Here is a 27,018-nt window from a genome sequence, read left to right on the forward strand (position 1 = left end):
CTGCGCACCTCGCCTTCTTGTACCTGTCGGATCGTTGTCGAGAACCATTTTCAGCGGGTTATTGTCCGACATTCTGGCTACGTGCCCGGCCCACCGCAGTCGTCCGATTTTCGCGGTGTGAACGATGGATGGTTCTCCCAACAGGAACTACGCACATCACCCGATCCATCGTCGCTTTGATCAACCGTGTCAGTTTATCCGTAAATCCGTGTTCGTGCATTAGCTGCCATAGCTGGTCCCGATCGATTGTATCATATGCGGCTTTGAAGTCGGCGAACACCTGGTCCGTGGTGGAGCGTTCGCCCATAAAACCCGCCTGGTACTGCCCCACGAACTCTCTTGCAATTGGTGTTAGTCGGCGGCTTAAAATTTGGGAGAGTACCTTGTAGGCGGCGTTCAGCAATGTGATTGCGCGGTAGTTGCTACAATCCAGCTTATCGCCCTTTTTGTAGATGGGACACACGACACCTTCCATCCACTCCTGCGGCAAAACTTCTTCCTCCCAAATCTTGGTAATGACCCAGTGCAGCGCTCTAGCCAGTGCTTCACCACCGTGTTTAAATAGCTCTCCTGATAGTTGGTCAACCCCAGGGGCTTTGTTGTTCTTCAGCCGACCAATCTCCTCCTGGATTTCCTGGAGATCCGGAGCCGGTAGAATTATGACCTTCGCGCGTTCCCCCAGGTCCATCACCATACCGCCATCTACCGCCATTCAGGTGCTCTTCGTAGTGCTGCCGCCACCTTTGGATCACCTCACGCTCGTTGGTAAGAAGGTTCCCGTTTATGTCCTTACACATATCAGGCTGTGGCACGTGGCCCTTACGTGAACGGTTCAACTTCTCATAGAACTTTCGTGAGCTATTAGCGCGGTACGGTTGCTCCGTCTCTTCACGGTCTCGATCTTCCTGCTGACGCTTTTTCCTCCGGAAAATCGAGTTTTGTCTGTTCCGCGCCTGTTTATATCGTGCCTCGTTCGCCCTCGTGCGGTGTTGCAGCAATCTCGCCCATGCTGCATTCTTCTCTTCTACTAACTGCTCACATTCGACGTCATACCAGTCGTTTCTCTGATCCGGGGGCACCGTGCCAAGTGCAGCGGTTGCGGTGCTACTAATGGCGGATCGAATATCTCTCCAGCCATCTTCAAGAGACGCTCCACCTAGCTGCTATTCCGTTGGGAGTGCCACTTCCAGCTGCTGCGCGTATTCTTGGGCTAGTCCACCGTCTTGTAGCCGCCCAATATTAAGCCGCGGCGTCCGACTTCGACGCGTGTTGTACACCGTCGAGAGTTTTGAGCGCAGGCATACTGCAACGAGGTAGTGGTCGGATTCAATATTCGCACTGCGGTAAGTGCGGACGTTCGTGATGTCGGAGAAGAATTTACCATCGATTAGAACGTGGTAGATTTGGTTTTCCGTTTCTTGGTTAGGTGATCTCTATGTGGCCTTGTGGATATTTTTGCGGGGAAAGAAGGTGCTTCGGGCTTCCATTCCACGGGAGGCTGCGAAGTTTATGCATCGTTGGCCGTTGTTATTCGATATGGAGTGCAGACTGTACGGTCCGATGACCGGTCTATACATTTCCTCCCTTCCTACCTGCGCGTTCATGTCACCGATGCTACGGACAAATATACTAATAAATTGAGAACCATTTTTCAGTTGTCTTTTCAAAACAAAAACTAATTATAAATTATGAACAAAAACGGTAAATATCATTAACTGAATTATGAAAAAATCTATCAATACCAAAAATGTTGACCTTTCGTTGTTTAATCAGAATCAATTTTCAGATTATCGGTTTCTTCCCGGTTGGAAGAACTGACTAGTGTCAGATCAAACTATCATATTAGCACTATTTAGTAAAAAATCATCTATGTTTCATGGTTATTGCGTAGCGGGAGGACCAAATGAAATATCCATATTTGTCACATCTGTTACTGAATGTCTATCTCCAGAGAATTCCACCGAAGGTTCGTATTAATATTATTCTCTTTATTTGAGAGGCTGCCAGCCCTTGGCAGAGTTCGCATTAAAATTCCAAATGATGTTAAGGTTTTTCAAAAGATTCCTCCCAGATTTTACTCAAAGCATTTTTTTGCTTTTATTTGAGAGACTTTTAGCCCAAGGCAAACTCAAAGCTTTCACTCGGAATTCTCCTGGAATATTTTTCAGCTAAATTATTCAAAAATCCTATGTGAAAACTGTTCAATTTTCTCAAAAAAAAATAATAGTGCGAAGTTAATCGTGTTTCGTATCCGACGCAGAACTTACGCTGGATCCGGGTGATAAGTTCTGTTTTGTGCGGTCGGAAACTAACTCCAGCGCAAAACGTTGTGTTTCGATTAACACGCAGAGCGGTCGTGCGATTTAAGATATTTCTTTTTTTTTTGTGCGATCCGGAAATTAAATCAGTTAGCTCGCATCACTTTCGAAAGTGAATCTATATTATATGTCCCCTAATGTTCTTGGTCTTCAGTAGCAAGTAGAGTCGTTAGTTCGAGTTCGACTTATATGACCGTAACGACGTGTATTAATGGCAGTTCAAATTTAAATAAATGTTCAAGAATTCTAACTCCCATTTGTCGATTGGCATCTGTTTCAAATATACATCCCCATCCTTCTGTTTTTGGTATATATATATAAACAAAACCAGAGGATAACTAATTCATTTTGAGTTTGATTTTCCATTACTAAAAAGAGGATAATTGCGCCAATTTATCGAATTATCGCGTATTCAGGCATTCAATAAAACCGTTAAATCAACTCAATATTAATGAGTTATCCCCTGATATCGTTTATATAAAAACCAAAAACGGAGGTTGACAAAGTACAATTGAACTTATCACAATTTCATAGTTGTAGGATGGCTTAAACAATTTTTTTTCATACACATTCCCATGTAAACATAAATTGCATTTGCGCTACCTTTAAATTACCACTAAATTGCCTGAATTTCTGCCAGGACTCTTATATTAGCAGAAAGATGCCAATAGACGTATTTTGCAAGTTCTATTCAATTACGAAGTAACCACGAATTGTACGGTCAAAATGCTCATGCTCATTTAATTATGCCTGCTCATAAATCCCGAAAAAATGTAGTTTATCTTCAAGAATTATTACACGACCGAAATCTATTTTCTAACCTGTGGTTTAGTTAACTTAGTATTATGTGGTTTACTTGTGTTTAAGGCAAGCTGGGTCGAGTGATAATAATTGAATGTTTCATTTGGAATAATAATTCTTTGCGTGGTTATCAATCGTGCAAAATGAGAAACTAACTCTATTACAATTCAATTGCAATGAAGCAATGGAACAGCCATTAAAATCCTTTCAATTATTCGCATCCGATCTGCCAATAACTACGCAATTGGCAAAAAGAGCAGTCTGCTAAATGCTTCACGATCGTTGAGCTGTTTGCAGAAACAGAAAAAAAACACTAGCTGAAAAATGCTCAGTTAAATCATTTACTTCAATCGATTGAGCGAAACACACCGGAAGGATACAATTACCGAATCCAGACCGATGGTTTATGGTGCATTCTATCCCCGTTTACTTTCTCACATTCCCAGGCGATAACATCCGGCCAGGGTTTCCTACAATTGCAGTATGATGTCAGTCTTCAAATTATATTTTCAAGTTAAGTTTTATGACATGCTTTGTTTTGACCACTATCGTACACTTGGATTGATAAAATAATAAAATGAAATTTAATTTCTAAATTTATTTATTTTTTTCAAGCTATTATGGCATCGTACTAAGTGCATGTATGCACCCAATTCAAAGAATGCTTCAAAACTGCAACGATCATTACTCAATAAATACGACCTATGTGGCAATCAGCAGATAAACAGTCAGACGCTTGACACGAATGAGATCACCACCGAACCCAGAACTACCAACGAAAAGCAGATCATGTGTGATTGTTCGTATGTCTAATACCTATTTCAATTACTGAAATTACTTCGAGGTAGACCGGTCCATAGAAATAAACAAATGTGTTTTGCTTCAATAAACCGTTAGATTAAAGTAAACGAATTGTATCGATTTTGAATAAGTTAATTCAAAATAGTAAAAATATTTCAATCCATTTTTATTATTTTTATCATATTATAAGTTATATTCAATCTAAAAAACAAAATTTTCGACAGGAGGCTGAGCAACAATTACTGGCCCCGACTATGCTCTTGTAGAGCTGGAGACCAAAAAGTTTGTGACAAAAAAGGTACTAGTTCATAATTCCTACAAAAAGTTGGGGAAAGAACAAACCAGTCTACAACACTGCTCACTGCTGTTGAACTCGCCCCGTGCACACAAGTCGCAAGTGTGATGCGATGCAGCGCGGCTGGCTGGCTGGTATGTGGATGAGAGATCCAAATTGAAGAAACGGCATCCGGCGAATGTCTTCGTCGTTACCGTTTTTCTGCTGTTATTGTGGGACTTGCGTGATGTGCATTCGGTAAGATCTGCTGCTTTCGTGAGTAGCCAATAGCGTGGGGCGGGTTAGGATGCACGGTATACCGTGTCAGATGCCGCGCCAAGAGTGCTCTTCCAATTGTAGATGGATACTTGATCGAATCGAAAATGCAATCGGAATCGTTTAAATAAGGTATTTGAAGAAAGTTGAATTGCCTGTTTTTATTGGGAGCTGCATTTTTACGTGACTGAAGGTACATGCAAAAGATACATGAGGAATGGAGCATTTTAAAATACATTAGTACTCGGACTACCGGACTATCATTTATAGTAGTCGTTAAAAAAAAATCTAGGATGTGCCAAAATAACCTTGTAAGTATTAAATCTAGTTCTTCAATGACTCTACATTCCAACTGGTTTTCAGCTGATGTTGTAGATTCTGCACATCTAAAGCGTATTTGGCCGGGGTTCTGCCGAATCGAACCAAGCGCCTACCAAAAAATACCCATTTTTCTTTCAAGTTTTTATTTAGTAGAATTAATTGATCAAGAATCGTACCAGATATTCCCCAACCCCATAATTGTGTATATGAAATGCTTTAAGTTTTCCTTTCATGAACCAAATATCACAAGTCAGTCATAATCATCATCATCATCATCATCTTACAAATAATAAAAACGGGAACAATATAGTTTCTGCAACATCTTGTGAGACAGCTTTTTCGGTTGATAAAGTAAGTTTAACCTTATTTTCTTTTCTGAAGATAGTTATTGAGCAGTTATAAATGACAAAATCGAGTAAAACTTCCACTCCTCATCCATTATTTCAATAATTTTCAGACAATAGGTTATCAAAAGATAATAAATGTGTCGATCGATCGTCGATGATGATGGAAGGGTTCAAACATACAGAAAAATTGCTGAATGGTTCGGAGGTTCAAACAGTGTCATCACAAAATGGTAACAACCAATAATACGTACAGTATTGTGATGCGATAACCAAGACGTTGAAGACAAAGTGGTACTTGTATTTAAACAGACTGCTGTATGCGGCATTTGTTAGCTGTACTTCCTAAAAAGGCCCGAGGGATGATAGAAAGAATACTTAACCTGAACTTAAGTAGTGAAAGTGGCTTTCAAAGCATCTTTAAGAATTAGGAGAATTTGAAAGCAAATATCAATAATAGCCTAGAATTTGCAACACAGTATGTTTCCAAGCCAATTTATTACTGAACCAGTATTGTTTGGACAAACGAGAGTTTGAGCAAGAAACCCCAAAGACATGGCAACTAACTAGTTTTTCATGAACTGTGGGACTACAGCAAGAATTTACTCAAGGCATCGCAAAGCTTGGAGGTGGATCTCTCATAGTGGGAGGATGTTTTCAGTAATATTCACAAAATTGCTGTAAAAAATAAAATAGATTTTTGGGGGCAGCTCTACCTACGAATACAGAAGGAAAAGCTGGAATCAATGATCAATCGGATTAATTGAATATGCTCATTTTTTCACAGAAAAAATGTCCCACTTTTCCCATTTCTTTTATATTTTTGAAGTCGCAAAACAATGTTTTCGCCTGTCACCTATTAGGTACTAAAAAAGCTTAAATAGTTTTCTTAATTTTTCACTCCAACAAGAGTAGGGGAGACTGGGGAGACTTGATCCCCTTTTCTGATTTCCGATGTATCACAGCCAAAAATAAATAAACATACGCGATTTCCACACAGACTCTCTTTATTTAACTTTACTGATGTATGACAATCCTTAAATTATTGTTGTTATTGATACACAATCGATTTTTTGGAGTGCTGTCAAAAATCGACTTTTGAAATATTCGGGGGAAATTGATAACTCTCCAAGAACTTTCTTTGATAAAATTAGAAAGGTGCCCTCAGATTTTTTAAATATTTTTCCTTCAAAATACGCAGAATTTTCGAATTTTTGTATGGGTGACTAACGGGGGATCAAGTGTTTCCATATTGAAGCAATAACTTCAAATCCAAATATCCTAAAAGTTTGATGGAATGTTGACATTTTCATCAGTACAGATCATTAAGCATATTTATGGCTTTATGGTGTGAAAAACGAAAGCATTTGGTCATTGATATGAAAAGTTGTTCAAATTTTGCGTGGCCAATAAAAAAAATCTTTAGGAAGGTCAAAACAAACAAACCACCCTGCAGAATAAATAAGGTAGTCAATCGAAAAAATAGCTCACTACATAAAGGTCATTTGTCTAGAGGATCTATACTAAAAATACGCTATAACAAAACTACTTTACTTCTTGATAAAACAAGGGGTGATCAAGTTTCCCTGGGGATCAAGTCTCCCCACCTTCCCCTTCCTATAATGTTTGAAAGAACATATCAATTGCTTAGAGGTGAGCCAGCCCAGGGCTTAAAACCCCTTAAATAAAGACAAAAAACATATCTATTGACGGATCACAGCCTTATTGGGAATCACTGGTACATGCTGGGTGACATATTTTGAAAAAAAAAACCCAGAATCATCCACCTAGCGGTGATGGTGCCTTTCTCGACTTTCGTAAAATGTGTGTGCTTGAAAATAGATGAGCTAGTAGCTAGGAGTAAAAAAGACAAATTTCTTTGTCCTTTCTATGAAAATCAGATTATTTATGGCAAAGATATTGTAGATCCAGTTGAAAATCGAAAATCATATTTTGTCCCATTCCCGGATGTCGCAACTGCATCGCGAGTGGTGCCCGACTATGGCACAGTTGCGCACTACTCGCGATGCAGTTGCAACATGCGGAAATGCGAGAAAATGCGATTGTCGCGAGACCTCGGTTCGGTTTTCAACTTGATCTACAATATGCTAATAAGAATTTCGACATTTTTGTTTCCTTTTCCAATCTTTTTGACGTACATACCCATGTTTTATTTTACCCAGTCATATATTTTAAGGATATCACTCTTGAATGTTAGTTGAACTGAAGCTCCGACTACACAAAAAGAAAACGAAAATGTCATTCCCATCAAGCGAGCGGAGGGCAATATTTGTTATGATATAAATCTCATGACCGTCTTTCTGCCAAACTCCCGTATGAAGAGGGAGGGAAGTGTATCAGTGTGGAAGCATCCGATAGTTCGTTTTCGGAAAGAAATTATAGCCTTTCGGTACAACTTTTTTGCACAAGAAAGGCAAAAAGTATTTTGGCCATAATTTCTAAGGTAATAGTCCAATCTGGCCAACTTTCAATAGAAAATAATAGAACAGGATTCCGCGTCTAATGCAATTTGTTGTGAGTAAATCGGTTGAGGGTAAGTCCATTAAAAGTCAGCTAGACTTTTTTACTCGCTTTTTTATAACACATAGTATATTTTGGCCATAATTTCTGTGCCCATGGTCCGATCTTCCAAAATTTCAATAGAAAACAATACGACAGGATTCCGCGTCGAATGAAACTTGTTGGAATTAAATCGGTTGAGGATAAGTTCCAAAAAAGTGAGCTAAACTTTTCGCACTTTTGGTGCGCGCACACACACATAGAGACATCATCTCAGTTCGTCGAGCTGAGTCGATTGGTATATAACACTATGGGTCTTCAGGCCTTTTGTAAAAGTTTGGTTTTGGATCGAACATACAGCCTTTTCGTATAAAAAGGCAAAAATGGTGTTTCGGCCATAACCACCGATCCCATAGTCCGATTTAGCCAATTTTCAATAGGAAACAATGGGACAAGATTCTGCGTCGACTGCAAATTGTTGCGTGTGAATCGATTAAGGTTAGGTGTCCGAAAAATAGGTGACATTTTTTGTGATTTTTATATAAAAACCCTGATCAATCCACCTAGCGGTGATGGTGCCTTTCTCGTGCATTATAAAAATAGTATTTTGGCCATTACTATTGAGCCCATAGTCCGATCTGGCAATAGGAAACAATGGGAGAGTATTCTGCGTCGAATGCAACTTGTTGCGAGTAAATCGGTTAAGGATAAGTGCCTGAAAAATGAGTGACATTTTTTACTCATTTTTTTCTATAAAAAAAACCCCTGATTAATCCACCTAGCGATGATGGTGCCTTTCTCGTGCATTATAAAAATAGTATTTTGGCCATTACTCTTGAGTCCATAGTCCGATCTGGCCAATTTTCAATAGGAAACAATGGGAGAGTATTCTGGGTCGAATGCAACTTGTTGCGAGTAAATCGGTCAAGGATAAGTGCCTGAAAAATGCGTGACATTTTTTTACTCATTTTTTTTTATTAAAAAAGTGGTATTTTGGCCATAACTTCCGATCCCATAGTCCGATCTGACCAATTTTCAATAGGAAACAATGGTAGAGTATCTTGCGTCGAATGCATTTGTGAGTAAATCGGTTAAAGATAAGTACCTGAAAAATGAGTGACATTTTTTTTGGGTGGGTGCGCACAGACACACACACATACACACACACACATACACACAGACATCACCTCAATTCGTCGAGCTGAGTCGATCGGTATATAACACTATGGGTCTCCGGGCCTTCTATAAAAAGTTTGTTTTTGGAGCGATCATATAGCCTTTACGTATACTTTGTATACGAGAAAGGCAAAAAGTGGTATTTTGGCCATAACTTCCGAGCCCATAGTCCGATTTGACCAATTTTCAATAGGAAACAATGGTAGAGTATCCTGCGTCGAACGCAACTTGTTGCGAGTAAATCGGTTGAGGATAAGTGCCTGAAAAATTAATGACATTTTTTACGCGATTTTTACGTATAAATTTGTATTTTGGCCATAACTTCCGATCCCATAGTCCGACCTGGTCAATTTTCAATAGGAAACAATGGGAAAGGATTCTGCGTCGAATGCAATTTGTTGCGAGCAAATCAGTTGAGGATAACTGCCCGAAAAATTAGTGACATTTTTTACGCGATTTTTACGTATAAATTTGTATTTTGACCATAACTTCCTATCCCATAGTCCGACCTGGCCAATTTTCAATAGGAAACAATGGGAAAGGATTCTGCGTCGAATGCAATTTGTTGCGAGCAAATCGGTTGAGGATAACTGCCCAAAAAATGAGTGACATTTTTTACGTGATTTTTACGTATAAATTTGTATTTTGGCCATAACTTCCGATCCCATAGTCCGACATGGCCAATTTTCAATAGGAAACAATGGGAAAGGATTCTGCGTCGAATGCAATTTGTTGAGGATAAAAGCCCGAAAAATGAGTGACATTTTTTGCGTCGCTTTGTGCGCACATACACACACACACACAGACATCACCTCAATTCGTCGAACTGAGTCGATTGGTATATAACACTATGGGTCTCCGGGCCTTCTATAAAAAGTTTGTTTTTGGAGCGATCATATAGCCTTTACCGTATACTTAGTATACGAGAAAGGCAAAAAACATGAATCATTTTTAACAATGAGTTTCAATGTCTTAAAAACCGACTCCTTAGGAAATTTTGTATAATTTTGTAGAAATTGATAGCAAAACTGGACAAACGCACAAACGCCACTTAGCTCCTTTTTTAAAATTCCCACATTTTTCCCGATAATTTTTGAAAAACTCCCGATAAGGTTTCAAATAAAAATATGTATTCAAGTCTAGAACAAAAATTAAAACTCAAAAAATGCATCTAGTTTAATTTTCTCAGTCAATTACTTGACTTCTTTAAAGTAAACTTTTCCAAAGAGCTGATAATTTTGATGCCTCTAATTATTTTAAAAATCGAAAGTTGGCCTAAATAAATGAAAGAATCGATTAAGCGAATACAAATTTTGATGGAAAAGGTCTTTTTTTTATAAGCACGTTGTGCATCTGTCAATATTTTAGCTTCTATCACTATCATGTCATTCATTCTTGATCTTCATTTTTTTCTCAGTCTATTTCAAGTTATTTGATTTCGGCCAGGTGTATTTCGGTTGTATTGAATTCTGATTGTTTTGTTTTTTCTCCTATTGTTACACATCCTGATGTTTTATGGCATTGTATTTTATTTCATTATTTATGCCAATATTTCATTCATCCTTATGCTGATTTATAACTAAACACTGTTCTATAATCTAAGGACCATGTTATAGAATCAAGATGTTAGCAAACGAACAACCAGAGATTGTTGAGTTGTGTGTCTGGATTAGTAACCTTCGTAAAAAAAATGTTGACAAAATTAGCCGTTTCAAACGATACGTGACAAGGCGAAAGCAAAATAGTAAAGTGAACTTTTTTTTCATGTTTCACACGAGAATAAATATACATGGTTTAATAAATAAATATCTGGTGTTTTTTTTTTTAGATTTTTGGGCAATTTCGTAAAAAAATCTGTTTTTTCGCGCCTTTCCTTTAGAATCTAAATTCCCGCATGTTTCCGCATTTCCCAATTTCTCGTATTTTGTAATTTCAATTGACTCCCGGTTTACTTTTTTATTTTCCAGCCCTCTACAGCATAATCACAGAAAATGTTAAAAACACGGAAACATGTATGTTTCTGCATACATTTTTTCATATAAACTTCCAACGTGTTAAGCACCGCCTAAACGTTGGCTGAAATTTTGTCCAGAGCATCAGGACACCAAATAGAACCGAATCAGAGGGCCTAAAAAAATTCCATGCTAATTTGAGCGAATAATATGCAAATAATAATAAAATTCCACAAATGATTAAAAAGCAAACGTAATAATCCATAAACAATTTAAAAACAATACAAAAATAAATTAGCACTTTTTAAAGCAAAAATTGCAATTATAAAACAACAATAAAGTTATCAAAAATTTTTATAAATGAATCAATAGTAATGAACAATTACAAAATTTTCCACAAAATAAATATTTTTTTCCACAAAAAATTAAAAACTTTCCTGGAAAAAATAAGCAAGAGCAATAAAAAAATATGAAAATTTCCATAAAGAAATATAAAAAAGCAATAAAACTGAGCATTTGTCCATAGATGACCACTTCTTTTAAAGCGTTTAAAGATCATGGAAAATTTCATCAGATAATTGATTTCAAACGATTTTGTTCACATTTTTATTTCCAACGTATATGATTGTTTTGTTCAGACACGAAAAAACGAGCTTCAATTAGGGCGGAACTACTACAAAATAAACCATGAAAAGATGTATATATGACGTAGAACCTACCCTAACAATCCCGCTTTTTCCAATTTTGTACTTATTTCCTTGAGATCCTAGCAAAATCTTTTCATTTTAATCGATGTACATCGTTCCCTACCTGCAAAAAAAGAAAGAAAAAAGATTTATTAGAAAAAAGTTATTAGAATATAAAGGTAAGATGGGGACGGAGAATTTGTCACATCAAGACGCCCTAAATTGGCGTCATTTCATACAAATTCGAGTAAAAATAAAAACATCAATTAAGATCAAATTTACTAATTTGAAAAAACAAGAACGTTTAGTAGCTGAATTGTGATTATTTCTCGGTACACAAACATAACCATATGTTGGACGATTTCCCTTTATACAAACAAAACAACTACAGTAATCAATCAACTTGCGCCGCGAATCACAGAAAACGGTTCCCTTCGCACAAACAAACAAACAATACTAATGATAATGATTGGCAATTAGTTCATCACAACGCTGCGAAACAATTTTCCCATTACTAAATCGCTTTTCTTCATTCACGGTCCCTGCGGCTGTATAGGCACGTGAGCAAACAATCAGACGGATCTCTCCGAAGGTCGATATTGAAAGTGGGCCAACAATACTGAATCTCAAAGTTACTTGAGTGTGTTGCATGAGTATTATTATTTTCACCTGTTTCGGTGTTAAGTGGATCTTTACCCTTTGGAGTGCGAAACAATAGCACGCACATCGTTCGTACCTACAATCAACTGAGAATCTCTTTTTTAAATAGATGGGCTGGGCACTGCTATCTGTTGGGGAAAGTAAATAAAAATGAATGGACGCTTAGGCTCCCGGGTAACACTGTGTTTCGAATAAATGGGAACTTCGTAATATGTTTAATGTTTGGGACACGCATTTTTAGCAGAAATCGTTTAAAAAAAACGAAAAAATTAGTTAAGAAAATTATTTTGAGCTTTTTAGTGTCAAGTCTTCAGTCAAGTCGACCCTACTGTTGAGGTCGAAATACGTATCTGTCAAGGTACAATCAAGTGGTGGAAATCAATGGGATGGTACAAACTTGTCTTATGACAAGTGAAAAAATGAGGTTTGCAAATTAATAAATTTCGGTAAATACATTCTTATGTATACTCAAAAAGTTAAGTTCTATCTATATTAGGGTGGTTCAAACCATCAATTTTGCTCCACAGTGCTCATCTGATTCTTTACCATGTTCTGAGTTTCCTCTGAAAATTTGAGCTCATTTGGATTAAAACTGATTTAGCACAAGCCGTTTCAAGTTTGCATGCAAATTAGTATGGGGAAATTTATTTTTTCATTCTACTGTTAATGACGTTTCCCCATTAAGCGTAGGTTAAAAGAAGACCTACATATCTAAAAGGGATACTCAACAGCTTCCACCCAACGAAAACCGCATGTTGATTAATCGTCCCAATAATTAGTAATCGATTTTAAGACAGGTTGCGAATCTTTAGTCATGATCGTTAAACTTCTTTGAGGGCATCACTGAAATGTGCAGTGCAACATAGTAGCCTGAATTTGTGTGTGCTATCTTTCGTGCCACGAGCAGCAATGGTGCCTGTTGATGAGTTATGCAATTAGCTCCAGAAAACCACGATATAGATTAAATTCGATTACTAATTATTGGAACGATTAATTGAGATGCGGTTTTCACTGAGTTAAAGCTGTTGAGTATTCCTTTTAGCTATGTAGGTTTTCTTTTAACATGCCCTTGATGGGGAAGCGTCATTACCAGTATAATGAAAAAATAAATTTCCCCATACTAATTTGCATGCAAACTTGAAACGGCTTGTGCTAAATCAGTTTTAATCCAAATGAGCTCAAATTTTTAGAGGACACTCAGAACATGGTAAAGAATCAGATGAGCACTGTGGAGCAAAATCGATTTTTTGAACCACCCTAATCTATATACAATAGAAAAACCCAAATCAATCCACCTAGCGTTGGTGGTGCCTTTCTCGCGCATTAAAAAAATAAGAAAAACACATAAGAGAGGTCGAAATGGCACTTCAGCGGGATAGATTTTACTTTTTCCATCAATTCATATCCATTTGCGGTCATTTGAAAATTTGAAAATCGGATAATGCTAAGTACCAAAAAGTGTGTCTCACATTTTTGTACACACACACTAGGGTGGCTCAAAAAACACTTTTTCAATTTTTTTGATGGGCCGCCTAAACTCGATGGAAGTTTATATGGAAAAATGTATGCAGAAACATCCAAAAACAGTGTGTTGGTTTTATTCGGATTCCCAATTCCGTTCAGCAAACGCAGATATTGTGTGGTACGTTAGCTTAAAGCTAAATTAGATTTTATTAGGTTTAATTCAGTTAATTATTCATCAAAACTTACAATTTTGGTTGACCGATAACAAAGGAGGTGTGGGTCGCAGATTCTCAAGCAGTTACAACAATGTGCCTACGGAATAGCATATTCGATTATATATATATCTTCACGATACTTAAATTTAGGCTTATTACATACCAAAGATCAATCCGTACTATTAGCAATTAGGCAATAGCTTTAATATTTCAATTAATAGTTTATATTTACTTTAGGATTAAGTTTTAGACAATAGAATTAGTAACTTCGACATGGGTGGTTTTTCTATTCCATTCTCTTTTGTTTAGTCTTGTACACTACGTAGATGTATGGTGTTCTCTGGCGACGTACATCAATTTTCTTCTCTTTGCGCACTGTCATCGGGAAGCATAGCGCTGTGCCGGCCTGGGTTACCGAAACGAGGGTCTTGTCGGCACATACCCCCGCCCGTAAACCTTGGTGAGGATCAGGAACATCCGAAACTCCAGGGAAAGGTTTACGTTCCTCCACGACATCTAGAACAGCTAGCTTCGCGGCTGCTCTTCGGATAACGCCTGTCGATGTTCGGACCAAAGCTTGCCGTACTCTACCATCTCGTCCGGGTAGACCTCTTCGACTCGGCCCCGAATCCACTGGTTCTTTGCCTTCCCATCCACCACTAAGACCAGGTCTCCTACCGCAATATCTTTGACGTCCTGGAGCCACTTACATCTGCGCGTGATGACCGGCAGGTATTCTTTCAGCCACCGATTCCAGAACTCGCCGGTGATGTACCTGGCTAGCTTCCAGCTGCTACGAAGAGTCGAACGAACGTCCAAGTTCTCCGTAGCCAGAAATTTCATTCCAGAGGAATTGCCCAACAAAAAGTGGTTGGGCGTCAGGGCCTCTTGATCTGCAGACTCAAGCGGAACGTAGGTCAGAGGTCTAGAATTGATCATTGCCTCCGCCTCGAGCAGAATCGTTTCCAACGTTTCGTCGTTCGGTCTGCGTGGTCCATCTATTATTGCCCCGATCGCCACCTTAACTGAACGCACAAGTCTCTCCCACGCTCCACCCATGTGCGGAGTAGCGGGTGGGATGAACTTCCAGGTTGTCTGCGCTGTGGTGAACTTCTCGGTCAGGGCTTTCTTCGTTTCTTCGGTAAGCTTGTTCAACTCGTTGCTGGTTCCCTTGAAACATGTGGCATTGTCTGTCCAGAATTCTCTTGGAAGTCCGCGGCGGGAAACGAAGCGTTGAACAGCCATGATACATGACTCCGTGCTCAAGGAGTGTACCAGCTCCAGATGGATTGCTCTGGTAGTCAGGCAGGTGAATAGGGCCACCCACCGCTTGACGTTGCTTCGGCCTATCTTGACGAGCACTGGGCCGAAATAGTCCAACCCGGTGAACCTGAACGGTTGATTGAACGCTGCCAGACGCATTTCGGGAAGCGGAGCCATCGCGGGTGGTTTTGGAGCCGACTTTGCGATGCGGCACACTACGCAGTTACCAGCTACCTTATCCACCAATCTTCTTAGCATCGGGATATCGAAGCGCTGGCGAATCTCATTAACAACCGTCTCTCGGTTGGCGTGACGGAAATGGCGGTGGAACCAGTCAACGATGAAGAAAGTGATCGCATGCTGCTTGGGGAGAATTACAGGAAACTTCGCTTCCATCGCTACGTAGGGGCAGCTTCGATTCGACCACGACTCCGCAGAATTCCTCTCTCGTCAATGAAAGGCCATTTCGAGTAGATATTGCTGGACTTCTTCACCACGACGTGACGGCGATCCGGCGGACCTTGAGATGTAGCGAGAACGGCGACTTCATCAGGGTAGGCCTCGACTTGGGCTAGCTTCCACAGCATTTCTTCTGCTCGCCGTAGTTTGTCACTGTTGAGAACGCCAAGCTCCAACGCAAGTCCTTGCTTCTTTCTGCGAATGTTGTCGACGAAACGCAGCACGTAGGCTGTTGCACGGTGTAATTTGGTCCAACTGCTAAACCGAGCTAAATCCACAATCGGATCGAAATGTGCAGAGAAAGTGTGCAGGTCGTAGCTCTTCGTCAGTTGAAGTGATCGTTCGTTGTTGCGGCCAGTCCTCTTCAGGGTCTTTAAGGAAGGTTGGCCCCTGGAACCAAGGGCTGTCCATGGTTAACTGCGGACTAGATCCCCACTTGGTAGCTAGATCGGCGACGTTGAGCTTCGTAGGCACCCACCTCCACTCACGTTGCTCTGTGGAAGTCAGGATTTCACCGACGCGGACGGCGACAAACTTGTGAAAGCGCCTGTGATCATGGGAGCGAATCCACGCAAGTACCGTACCCGAATCACTCCAGCAGAAGCGACGGCTGATCGTGAAACTGTGCTGGTTCTGGATGGTCTCTAACAGTCGAACGCCGAGGACGGCTGCTTTCAGCTCGAGTCTAGGGATAGAGAGCGTTTTTAGCGGAGCTACTTTGGTCTTGGCGCCGACGAGCGCCACTTGTATACCACTGTCTGTCTCCAGGCGAAAGTGCACTGCGCAGGCGAATGCTGACTCGCTGGCGTCGACGAATAGATGTACTTGAAGACCGTCGAGACTTGCAGGGAAGGGCGAGCGGAAATAGCACCGAGGAATTCGAAGCTCACTCAGTCGTCCGAAGAGATTTGACCACTGCTGCCACCGCTCATATATGTCCTCCGGTATCTGTTGATCCCACTCCGTTCCTTTCGCCCAAATGTCTTGTAACAGAATTTTACCGTGTACGAGGAAGAAGGCGATGAACCCGAGAGGGTCGAACAAGCTCATCACAATCCTGGCGATTTCCCTCTTTGTCGGAATGTGACCTTCGGCGAGTATGGACTGTAGATCTTCCCTCAGGCCGAACGTGTACACGAAGACATCGTCGGATGGAATCCACTTCATGCCGAGCACCGATTCCAGCTTTTCTCCACGTTCTAGGTCCAGGTTCTTCGGCTCAATTTCGCATGTCGCACCGATTCCCTCGAGAACACCTGCTTCGTTGGACAAGAAGTGACGCAGCGTGAAACTAGCCAGAGAGTGGACCAACTTAACCTCGTTGACGACCTCGATCGCCTCCTGGACTGTCTCGAAGCTGTCCAGGTAGTCATCCACGTAGTGCTTGTTTTTGATAGCCGCGGCAGCCGGATATTCGCCTGAACACTCTTCCGCGTTGAGGTTTTTGACATACTGTGCAGAGGTTGGAGAACAGGTCGAACCAAACGTGGCGACGTCCATCACATACACCCTAGGTGGATCCGACGGGTTGTCACGGAACAGAAACCGTTGCGACTGGCAGTCGGGTGCTCGAATCTTTATTTGGTGGAACATCTCCATGATATCTCCACACACGGCGACTGGAAACTGGCGAAACTGACGGAGAACTTGCGGAAGCGGGGACAGTAGGTCCGGGCCCTTGAGCAGCTTGGAGTTGAAGGAAACGTTGTTCTTTTTGGCTGCTGCATCCCAGATTAGCCGCACCTTGCCGGATTTTCTGGGATTCGTAACGACGCCCAACGGGAGATACCAGACTTGTTCAGCTGCTACGGACGTCAGTTCAGCCAGGCTTGCTTTGTGGGCGTATCCCTTACGCTCGTATTCCACGATCTGCTCTCGCACTCGTCGTTCCAATTCTGGATTCTGCTGCAGCTTTCGCTCTAGCGCCTCCAACCGACGTACAGCCATGGGGTAGCTATCGGGAAAACTGTGATCGTCCGCTCTCCAAAGCAGTCCGGTTTCGTACCCCGATCCAGAGGAACGCGGCGCGTTGTGTCCACCAGCAGCTGTCTAGCACGCTTATCTTCTTCCGACTCCGGAATCTCACGAGGACCAGAAACGCCTGCAGTCTCCAAGGTGAAGTAGTCACGTAGCTGCTCGTTCAACTCTCGATCCGGATCAGATGCCGCCCCGACATGAAAGCTAACGATTGCCGTTTGCGGCGGCTGACCGGGTATGCAGCCATAGATGCTCCACCCAAGTCTACATTTCGCCCCGATCGGATCCTTCGGTCCTCCTTCTCGCAGCTTCAGCGGGACGCACAGTCTGAGATTGTCTAGCCCTATCAGCAACTTAGGTTGGACGAGTTCGTAGTCCTCCAGGGGAAGACCACGAAGGTGAGGAAACCGATTAGCCAGTTCCCCATATTTCAGAGATTGCGAAGGTAGAACAAGCCGGCTGACCGTACGAGCATCCACCAGCTTGTGCCGATTGGCGGAACCCTTTCCGGCGATTTCGACCTGGACACGGTGTGATTTCGCCTCTTTCCGCTGTACGTTGCCGGTCCATTGGAGTGTTAGTGGCTCTACCTGACCTCTAACTCCTAGCTGCTTCGCGACTGATTCCTCCAGCAGAGTGTAGGAAGAGCCCTCATCGATGAAGGCGAATATTGGTTGGGAGGATCTGTCGCTGAAAAGAACGACGGGCACGATGCGAAAGAGTGGCCATTTTAAATCGTCCGACAACACGTGACTCGCTGACATTCCTACGTTTCCCGAGGGGGAGAGGTGTGTAGGAGGGTGTTGTGCTTTTGCCTACAAGCTTCGACGCCGCATCCATTCCAGGAACGGCACGGCCATTTGCCGTGGTTATTCAGGCACGTCCGACATAAACCCTTCAGCTGAACAAGTTTCCAGCGTTCGTCCAAAGTCGCACCCTTGAACTGATGACATTCTGCCACCCGATGGCCGCTCCGACCGCACGCTGCGCATGGCTTGCTAGCCTTCGTGTTGACTGGAGAATTTAGCCCGCCGGTTGCTCCAGGGGTAGCTGATCCACCGGACGCGGAAAGGGGGATTCGTTCACCGGAATGTGCGTAGACGTTCCCGGTTTCCCTGGACTTTCGCTTGTCATTTCTTGCTGTTGCACTTTCTCCTGGGAGCTCGAAAGACACCTCACTCGCCGCCGTTACCAGCCCGGCCATGTAGTCCCCGAATGTTTCGAGGGTCGCCGGCTGGTTTTTGTTCTTGTAGATTGCCCAGTCGAGTCGCATCGAACCAGGCAGTTTCTCTACAAGCTCCTGCATCAACGCCGGATTCGAAAGATGGTTCAGCTGGTTTGCTGCTTTGATATGGTCGACCAGATTTTGCACGGAGAGACCGAATTGGATCAGTTTTTCCATTCGATCGTGCGTAGGAGCTGGAACCTGGCGGATCTTCGTCATCAGAGTACGGATAAGCAGCTCTGGCCTACCGTAAAGCGTACGCAGGGTCTGAATGACGTGCGGTACACTTCCTGGTAGGAGAAGTCGGCTGCGAACCGACTCCAGCGCGTGCCCCTTCAAACATCGTTGAAGACGGACTAGATTCTCCGCTTCTGAGTATCCACAGGTTGCTGTGGACTGTTCGAAGTTGCTGATGAAGATAGGCCAGTCTTCTGGATTCCCTCCAAAGGTAGGAAGCTCCTTTCCCAGAACCTGCCGCGCAGCGATTTGCAGAACGGTGTTGGAGGATCCAAAGGAGAACTAGGGGAAATTTTCTTCTCTTTGCGCACTGTCATCGGGAAGCATAGCGCTGTGCCGGCCTGGGTTACCGAAACGAGGGGTCTTGTCGGCACACAGTGATTTGCAGTTGGACGGCACAATTTACGATCAGAAACCATGATACTCATTCAGTTCTTGTAGAATTAAATACAAGAAAATTAGAGATTAGAGTTTATTAGGCAAAGATATTAGCATTTTACTGGAGTGTTGTATGGGTGAATTTATTTCTTTTCAAAGGTAAAAGAAACGAAATTTGCTCAAACCCCACTTCAGAGAAATGCTAATAACTTCGCCGGGCAAACACTAATCTTCTCGCGGTTTTCAGCATAACATTCTGTATTAAATTCTTCAAGACCTGAATGAGTATCATAGTTCTTCATCGTAAATTGTGTCGTCTAACTGCAAATCACTGTTTTTGGATGTTTCTGCATACATTTTTGCATATAAACTTCTAACGAGTTTAGCACCGCCTAAACGTTGACCGATTTGGCTGAAATTTTGTCCAGAGCATCAGGACATCAAATAGATCCGAATAAGAGGGCGGCCCATCAAAAAATTTGAAAAAAGTTTTTTCCATACTAATTTGAGCCACCCTAACACACACACACACACACACACACACACACACACACACACACACACACACACACACACACACACACACACACACACACACACACACACACACACACACACACACACACACACACACACACACACACAGACACACACACACACACACACACACACACATACAGACATCACCTCAATTCGTCGAACTGAGTCGATTGGTATATAACAATATGGGTCTCCGAGCCTTCTATCAAAAGTTCGGTTTTGGAGTGATTCTATAGCCTTTACGTATACTTAGTATACGAGAAAGGCAAAAAGGATGTTTCTATTGATTTGGAGCACATCTGGCCAAAATACTTGTGTCATCATATCGAGCATTGATAGAAATGGCGATTTATTCTAAAATTCCGTCGTGTTTTTCCGGACTTGTGAGGTTTATTCTATGTCAATGCAAATGAATCATTTTCAATCAGAAAAAGCAATTTTTTCATCATTCTCATAAAGGAAGCTAATGTTTTCCACATTAGCACCCAATTATACCATTCTGCAGATATCATATCCCATATGTTGGTAATTAAGATATACAAATCGCGAAAGAGCCATAGAAATCTCAAGAGATATCTCGCACGCGCGCGCAATGCGTTTCTTCCCATCCAGCAGCGGGTGCTCGATTCAAACGAAATTTCGGCCCCTTTTTCACGCGAGAGTTCGGGATCTGATGGAAATTAACATTGATTGATCGAATCAACACCTGCTACGGGGCGGCTGCGTAGTTTCGTTTGATTGCAATTTCTCTGATTGCAACCGCCAAAACTACAATCGAGTAGACCAACACGGGTAACCTGATTCCGAGCTTCCAAAAACAAACTTTTGCTTTTCTCCCGAATTGCGGTTTGTGTGTACTTTTTCTTTCGTTACACTTGATCTAACCGAATCGGCTCACGTTCGACTGTTGTCGTCATTTCATTGGGTTATTTGTCGATTTCATTGCCAGCTGGTAATTTTGAATCTAGCTGACATCGACTCCGGTCGGACGAAGCATACGAATAACTCGATTAGGCAGTTCGCCGACTCAAGGCCAAAGAACTGTGCGCTCCCACCGCAAAAGAGACACCGCACTAAAAACGGTTGATGTCGTTCCGCGTGCGGAATGAGTGATGAGGTAGAAGTGGATCGGTGCGACTCTCTTATCAGCGCAATGACTCTTTCCCGTAAAAGCGTGGAAACTTGTTCTTAGTGGAGACTTAGAACGCTGCTGCATAGCCCGGATGGGAAGAGTGCTTCGCGGAGAACCGTATTGGGGTTTTCGCTGGGCGGGCGGTTGGCGGCTACTTGAAATAGCTTCTTTTTTGTTTGAAGCGCACTGCAGCACGCGAGACTCGAGAGGTTGTTGTCGTCTTGAGCCATCAGAAACCAGTCAAAGCGGATGGATGAGGAATGCGTGCTCTGGATGGAGTGTGAGTTAGTGTAATAGTGTTTCCGGCAAGGGACTGCTATTGTGTGAAAAGTAATTGCTATAATTAAGGAAGTATAGAAAAGACGTTTGTATCTACTTAGGCTTAATAGTGCCTACAAAGTAGACTGGTGTTGTTACTTTCTATAATTAAACGAGCGCAATGAAGACAATTCTTATCGAATGATAAATTTCAAAAAGAGAATCGCACAGTATTTTTTATTATTTTTTAAAACAAATGTCATATAACACAGACACAATGATCATTTTATTATTATGTCGAATATTTGAAATATATAAATTTCAAACAATAAAACTTCTCAAAACATTGCTTCTGCAAAATCTAAGAAAATTTTCTAAGCAACAACTTTGAACTATGTTAATATATTTCGGTACAAAGATCAGCCCATTATCAAGACAACAAAACATTTAGCAATTTGGCATATGCCTAGTTCTTATATACACTTGTAAGACAATCTAACAGCCACTGGTTGGGTGTAAAATACATTGCTGCGCAATGATTGATTCATTGTCAGTATAACTTTCCATCATCAAACCGCATAAACCTCAAAACCTGTGCTACTATAATGTTCGTTCCTATTCAATGCCAATACCAGCCGTATTTTATAGAGGCAATCATCGGGTGAATAATCTCTCAATTTGCGCGTGATTGTAAATTTATGAATTCAATTCAGGTATGCCAGCTGAGCAAATCGATTTCTCAGAACAAAATCACAACCGGTGCACATCACCACAGTGCTTCGATGAATTCATCGCCCGTCATCGTCTACACTGCACATACTGGTGTCTGGGAATAATGATCCAGGCTTTCTCGGACCGAGTAATAATTCACTTTGCATAACTTTCAATTATGCTGTGGCCGGGGCGGCAATTTCGTGTACATGTGATCTCTCACAACTGCGAATGTGCATACCTCACCTTCTCACCGTTCGTCGTTCCATCCTACCGAACGAATTCAATTTCGATTTCAACCATGCCTGTCGCACACCAGATTGGAGCTGTGCCCTTTCGGTTTCGATTCGATTTACAGCTGCATACAAACATATATATCAGCGCAAGCAAGAACGGTTGAAAGGAGATGAAAATTCGCTTTCTTCTGTCTCTGTTTCAGTCGGTAATGGTCCGTCCGTATTGTTCGTTACGCATCCAAATGGGTTGACGCGCACGATGGAAATGACCGCGGAGGGGCGGGCGCGCCGCAGTTGTCGTTGCATAACTTTACCCTGTTAACACGCATTGCCTGCTGCTGGAGCTGTGCGCAGCAATATGCAAAACCCAGAATATGAATAATGGCCACTTTGTTGTGCAGTGAGTTGCATACCTGCATATATCATTTTGTAGCTACGTGCAGTTTTTTTATGCAACGAGCTCCAAAGCATTTGCAATACAGGTAGGTATGCAAATTATGAATGGCGCGTTCTTACGGGATAAGCACAATACATCTTTATCAGTGGCGAACCCATCTCGAAAAGATCGCTGTTACGAAAATACAGTGGGCTGTACCATGGATCTGTCTTTTGTATCCATATCCCAGAACTGCAGCATCTATAGGGCAACGCAATATGCTGCGTTGAGCCACCTATGTTACGTGGTCAAGCCCGCTGACAGCAAATATTTCATGAATTAGGTTAACCTGGGGACAATCGATGGATTCAATCGCCGGTGCGTATTCGAGTGCAAAAGGATCCAACGATAATAAAAATACATTTTAGGGGGAGTCAGATCACACCAGACAAATGTAATTGCTACCGTGAGAAGATGTTACAACTTGTGTAATTGTGTTTGCTCTTTGCTTCTTCTAATGAACAACTCAACAGCACCGCTAGATGGTTTATTCTGTTTTTATTTCGGAGCGTTGGTAATTTGGCCCCAGTTTATCCTACGATCTGCATCCAACATAATGGGTTAACGTCATGGTGGAATACAATTACCAACGACGTATGGCTTTGTCGGAGCTACCGCGACAGGGTGAATCGAAGGGACAAATAAATAATTGGCAGTTATCATCATCTGCCGAGGGTCCGTCCCCTCATCCATAAATCCAACTCCAACAATATCCAACGACATCCGCCGGGGCATATCCACAGCTGTCAGCTCCATAAATTGCCTTCCCTCACCAAGAGAGTATTATGCTAATTGATTTTACATTCACTTGTGATCTGCATTAAGTGGATTCTCGCGATGCTTCCGATGTGAATGCACCTTCTCGTGGACGACAACGACGACGACGACGATGAACGTAAAGCGATCGTCACTCGACCCTAGTCACAGACCTTTAAGCACACTTTTCACGCTATAATCTACGTATTTGTTCAGGTTGCACAAGTATTCTGTGCCAGTGAATAAGGAAGGTTTTTTTTTGCAAATTTCCTCACCTCAGTGGAGTATTAGGGTCAATGCAATCATTGGAAGCGAGTGGGGATCAAGTCCCCATTAAAGGTACATATCACCATGTTCCTTCCCAATCGCCTTAGGAGATAGAGGAAATGAAAATCCTCCGCGTTCGTATGACTATGAAGTGTTCAGGGCAGACATATTCAGTGCGCTTTCTTAGGAGATCTCCGCTGGATAGGATATCGTTCGCCTATGAATCTCCGTAGGCTGTGCTCAGCAGCATTGCATGCATTATTGCCATTTGTGCGATAGCTAGAGACACGCACACGCGCAGTCAGCTCAAGGAGGAACTAACTCGGTGCTGGCTGCACCTCTCACTGGGCGCTTAACTCGAGCCACCACACCGGACGAGAGAAAGAGAAATGTCACCATAATAAATGCTTTTGTCACGCGGAAATAGATTAATGACGGCGAGAAATGGCTCCGTTCGCCGGAATGATTTAATTACCGGGCCTCACGCAGAACGTCTTCCTGCATTTGGTCCGATAGTTTGCTCGGTTGGTCTACCTTTCTTTGGTTGAAGTTTTTGCGCTCTCGTTCCACCAGTCGATAACGAAATTATTGTGACCCAATAGATGCGAAGCGAGTTGGCTTGTTTAGCGACTAATTGGTTCAGTTTCTCGGAACCGATGTAGGCCACTTACACTTGTATTCCGTAGTGAGGCAACGTTTCTCCAGAGGTGGTCGATTTTGCGATAGACCTCCATTGGGCTTCGGGTCAGTTATATAACAAGATGAAGTATTTTTCGCACCGCAGAATTGACGGAGTAGGAAATTGAAAAGTATTTATATAATGAGCTGTTCGCAAAAACGAGATTTACTCTTTTGGGATGAGAGTAAGTTGCAGCGCAAAAATAAATACATAGTAATATTACAACAAATTAGCACAATGATATATGAACATATTTGATATAAAAGCTTCAAAACAGCCCAAAAAAAAATCATTGTTTTGCATTATAAATCATGAAAATATAAAATTTTGTTATCGATAGGATCCAACCAGAGGCGTCGCGTGATCAATTCTTCAACCTGTGCACCGTTTGATTAAATTTAAATATTTCGAGAAAAACGCATATAAAAAGGACCTGAAATGACCCATCCAACACAAACGATTCATCTTCAAGTGTGTTTTCCGTTCCGTCTACTTGCTTCTAAGCTACATCCCATTTATCGAATTCAAAGCCTTAAATTCAAACTAAACAAAACTAAAAATTAAAAAAATACCACCAAAAGAATCATATTACTTTTCAATAGACAGATAAAACATCTATCTATCTATTCAATGGAACGGTATCTTTTAGTTTTAATTCAAGTTATTTCGTAAAATGAGACGAGTCTTTATTGTTATATGTTAACCAGACAGTTAAAATATGTTTAGAATGATTAGACATTACATACATAACAGAAAAATGGCGTCTGTACAATGAAGTTTATAATCTAACCATTCCTAAATTATTAATTATTCCATTTTTAGTTTATTCCTTTGATAAATAATTTTCCTCCGGAAGGGCTGCTCTCGAACCACGTGGACAGATGTTGAACAGTTACAGATGTATACCTCCTTCCATCAGCGTACACATTTGCTTATGCAATTTTTCATTAATTTGTGGAACCATGGATAAATCTTCTTTTTTTTACACGGTTGAGTTCGATTAAATCCTTTAGCGTCAATGAAACCATGAGTTAACCCAACGAAAAAAATCAAAGAAAATTCAGGTGGTGTTTAAAAAGCTGTGAAAGTTCAGGTTAACCGAGGAATAAAAGAATACCAAACGGTTAAAACAAATATTGGGTGTATAAAATATTAAAGATGCTTTTGCTCCGATGTGCTTATTCAATGCCGGACTTTCGCCATGAAACGCTTTGCGAGAGCAGAAAATTTATTTAGGGGAAATGACGGATTTGGCAGGTTTTGTTCTATTATTGTCAGGGGGTTTTTGTTGACCAAATTTTATGAAATTCGGCCACAATATTCTTTGATATGCAAAGAATGTTTAGGCCAAATTTGAGCATAATTGGTTATAGAAAACCCCCTGACAATAATAGAACAAAACCTCTTAAGTCACTCCTGACAGAATCCAAGTTTCAAAGTGCTCGCGTTTTCGGGGGCGCACCACTCGATACGGAGGCGGCGGACGACTGTCATTTTTGTTGATTCAGCTTTGCTGCGCATGCATGCGTGAAAAAATAAAAATGACAGTTGTGCGTTGCTTCCGTATCGAGTGGTGTGCCCCCGAAAACGCGAGCACTTTGAAACTTGGATTCTGTCAAGAGTGACCTTAAAGCCGTCATTCCCCCTAATCACCGCCTCTTTTCTCTTTCTATTTTGTTCCGATTGCGCGCTCTCGGCTCTTCATCCAATCGCGCATGCGCTGTAGGCACCAAACCGATATGATTTTCACGGTTAGAAAAAAGTACCTAATATTAGGTACTTTTCACTCAAATCGGGGGTTCAGTGTGGGAACCAGGCTTGCCAAAAACTCCTCGCCGAGTAGAAAATGAGCAAGAGCAAGAGTTTTTTTTGAGGAGCAGAAATAAGCATCAAAACTCACAACATTGTGCATCATTAAACCCGAGCTTGTGCGTCGCAAAACAAGAGCGAGTCTATCTGTTCATCTTTTTCTTGTGGTGCGTCACTCACTTACACTCACACTCAAAACAGCCTCCAAGATTTTTTCACATACAAAGCGTCGCTCCGGAGGCTCAGTGAGTGCTCTTTCGCCCGACGCCTCACTCACATGTGTTTTTATTTTGCTTTTCCTCACTCTGTGTATTTGTACCTCTGCTTTTTTACGCTTCCACTCAATTGTGAGGATGCAAAGGCAGCATATTGCTGATGATGATTTTATTTGACTCTAGCGAGTGTGAGGAGTTTTGTCAAGCCTGGTAGGAACCCAAAATTAAGTATTTTTTCCTAGAAATTAAGTAAAATTCACTTAATATTAAGTAAAATATACTTAATTTTAAATAGAAACTAACCAAAAGTTAGGTAAATTTCACTCAACTTTTGTAAACTTGAGATTACTCAACGTTGGGTTCCCACACTTTAATGCCCTTGTTGAGTGGTTTTGCTCTTCATTTTATGACAACAAATGAAAGAGGGAGGGAGATGCAAGAGAAAAAAAGTACCTAAAATTAGGTACTTTTTTCTAACCGTGTTGTACATCGGAACCAAACCGTGCACTGCCAGCGACGAACGCTTTGACTACCTATACATAGCTGATTGCGGTTAGAGCAGATGACCTACACATGCAAAGTAATGCGTGTATGATGCATGGCAAACCGTTCTCGACTGAAAATGCACGTGA

At 41.6% G+C, this 27,018-nt stretch overlaps 3 protein-coding genes across 8 annotated transcripts in view; all 3 read right to left on the reverse strand.

Annotated features, from left to right (window-relative positions):
- LOC134213419 (GTPase-activating protein CdGAPr-like) overlaps positions 1-27,018 on the reverse strand; it is a 174,790-nt gene that overhangs the window by 105,719 nt on the left and 42,053 nt on the right. The window lies entirely within an intron of this gene.
- On the reverse strand, positions 14,334-15,467 carry LOC134210302 (uncharacterized). The gene has a single exon (XM_062686350.1). It carries the CDS (start codon positions 15,465-15,467, stop codon positions 14,334-14,336), a length of 1,134 nt encoding a protein of 377 aa, XP_062542334.1.
- On the reverse strand, positions 15,470-24,417 carry LOC134210303 (uncharacterized). Its single transcript, XM_062686351.1, has 5 exons — positions 24,355-24,417; positions 18,278-19,203; positions 17,536-18,197; positions 15,967-17,449; positions 15,470-15,920 (listed from the first exon to the last, which is right to left on the reverse strand). Exons 1-5 carry the CDS (start codon positions 24,415-24,417, stop codon positions 15,470-15,472), a joined length of 3,585 nt encoding a protein of 1,194 aa, XP_062542335.1.

This window comes from Armigeres subalbatus, chromosome 2, assembly GCF_024139115.2.
Source record: "Armigeres subalbatus isolate Guangzhou_Male chromosome 2, GZ_Asu_2, whole genome shotgun sequence".
NCBI lineage: Eukaryota > Metazoa > Arthropoda > Insecta > Diptera > Culicidae > Armigeres > Armigeres subalbatus.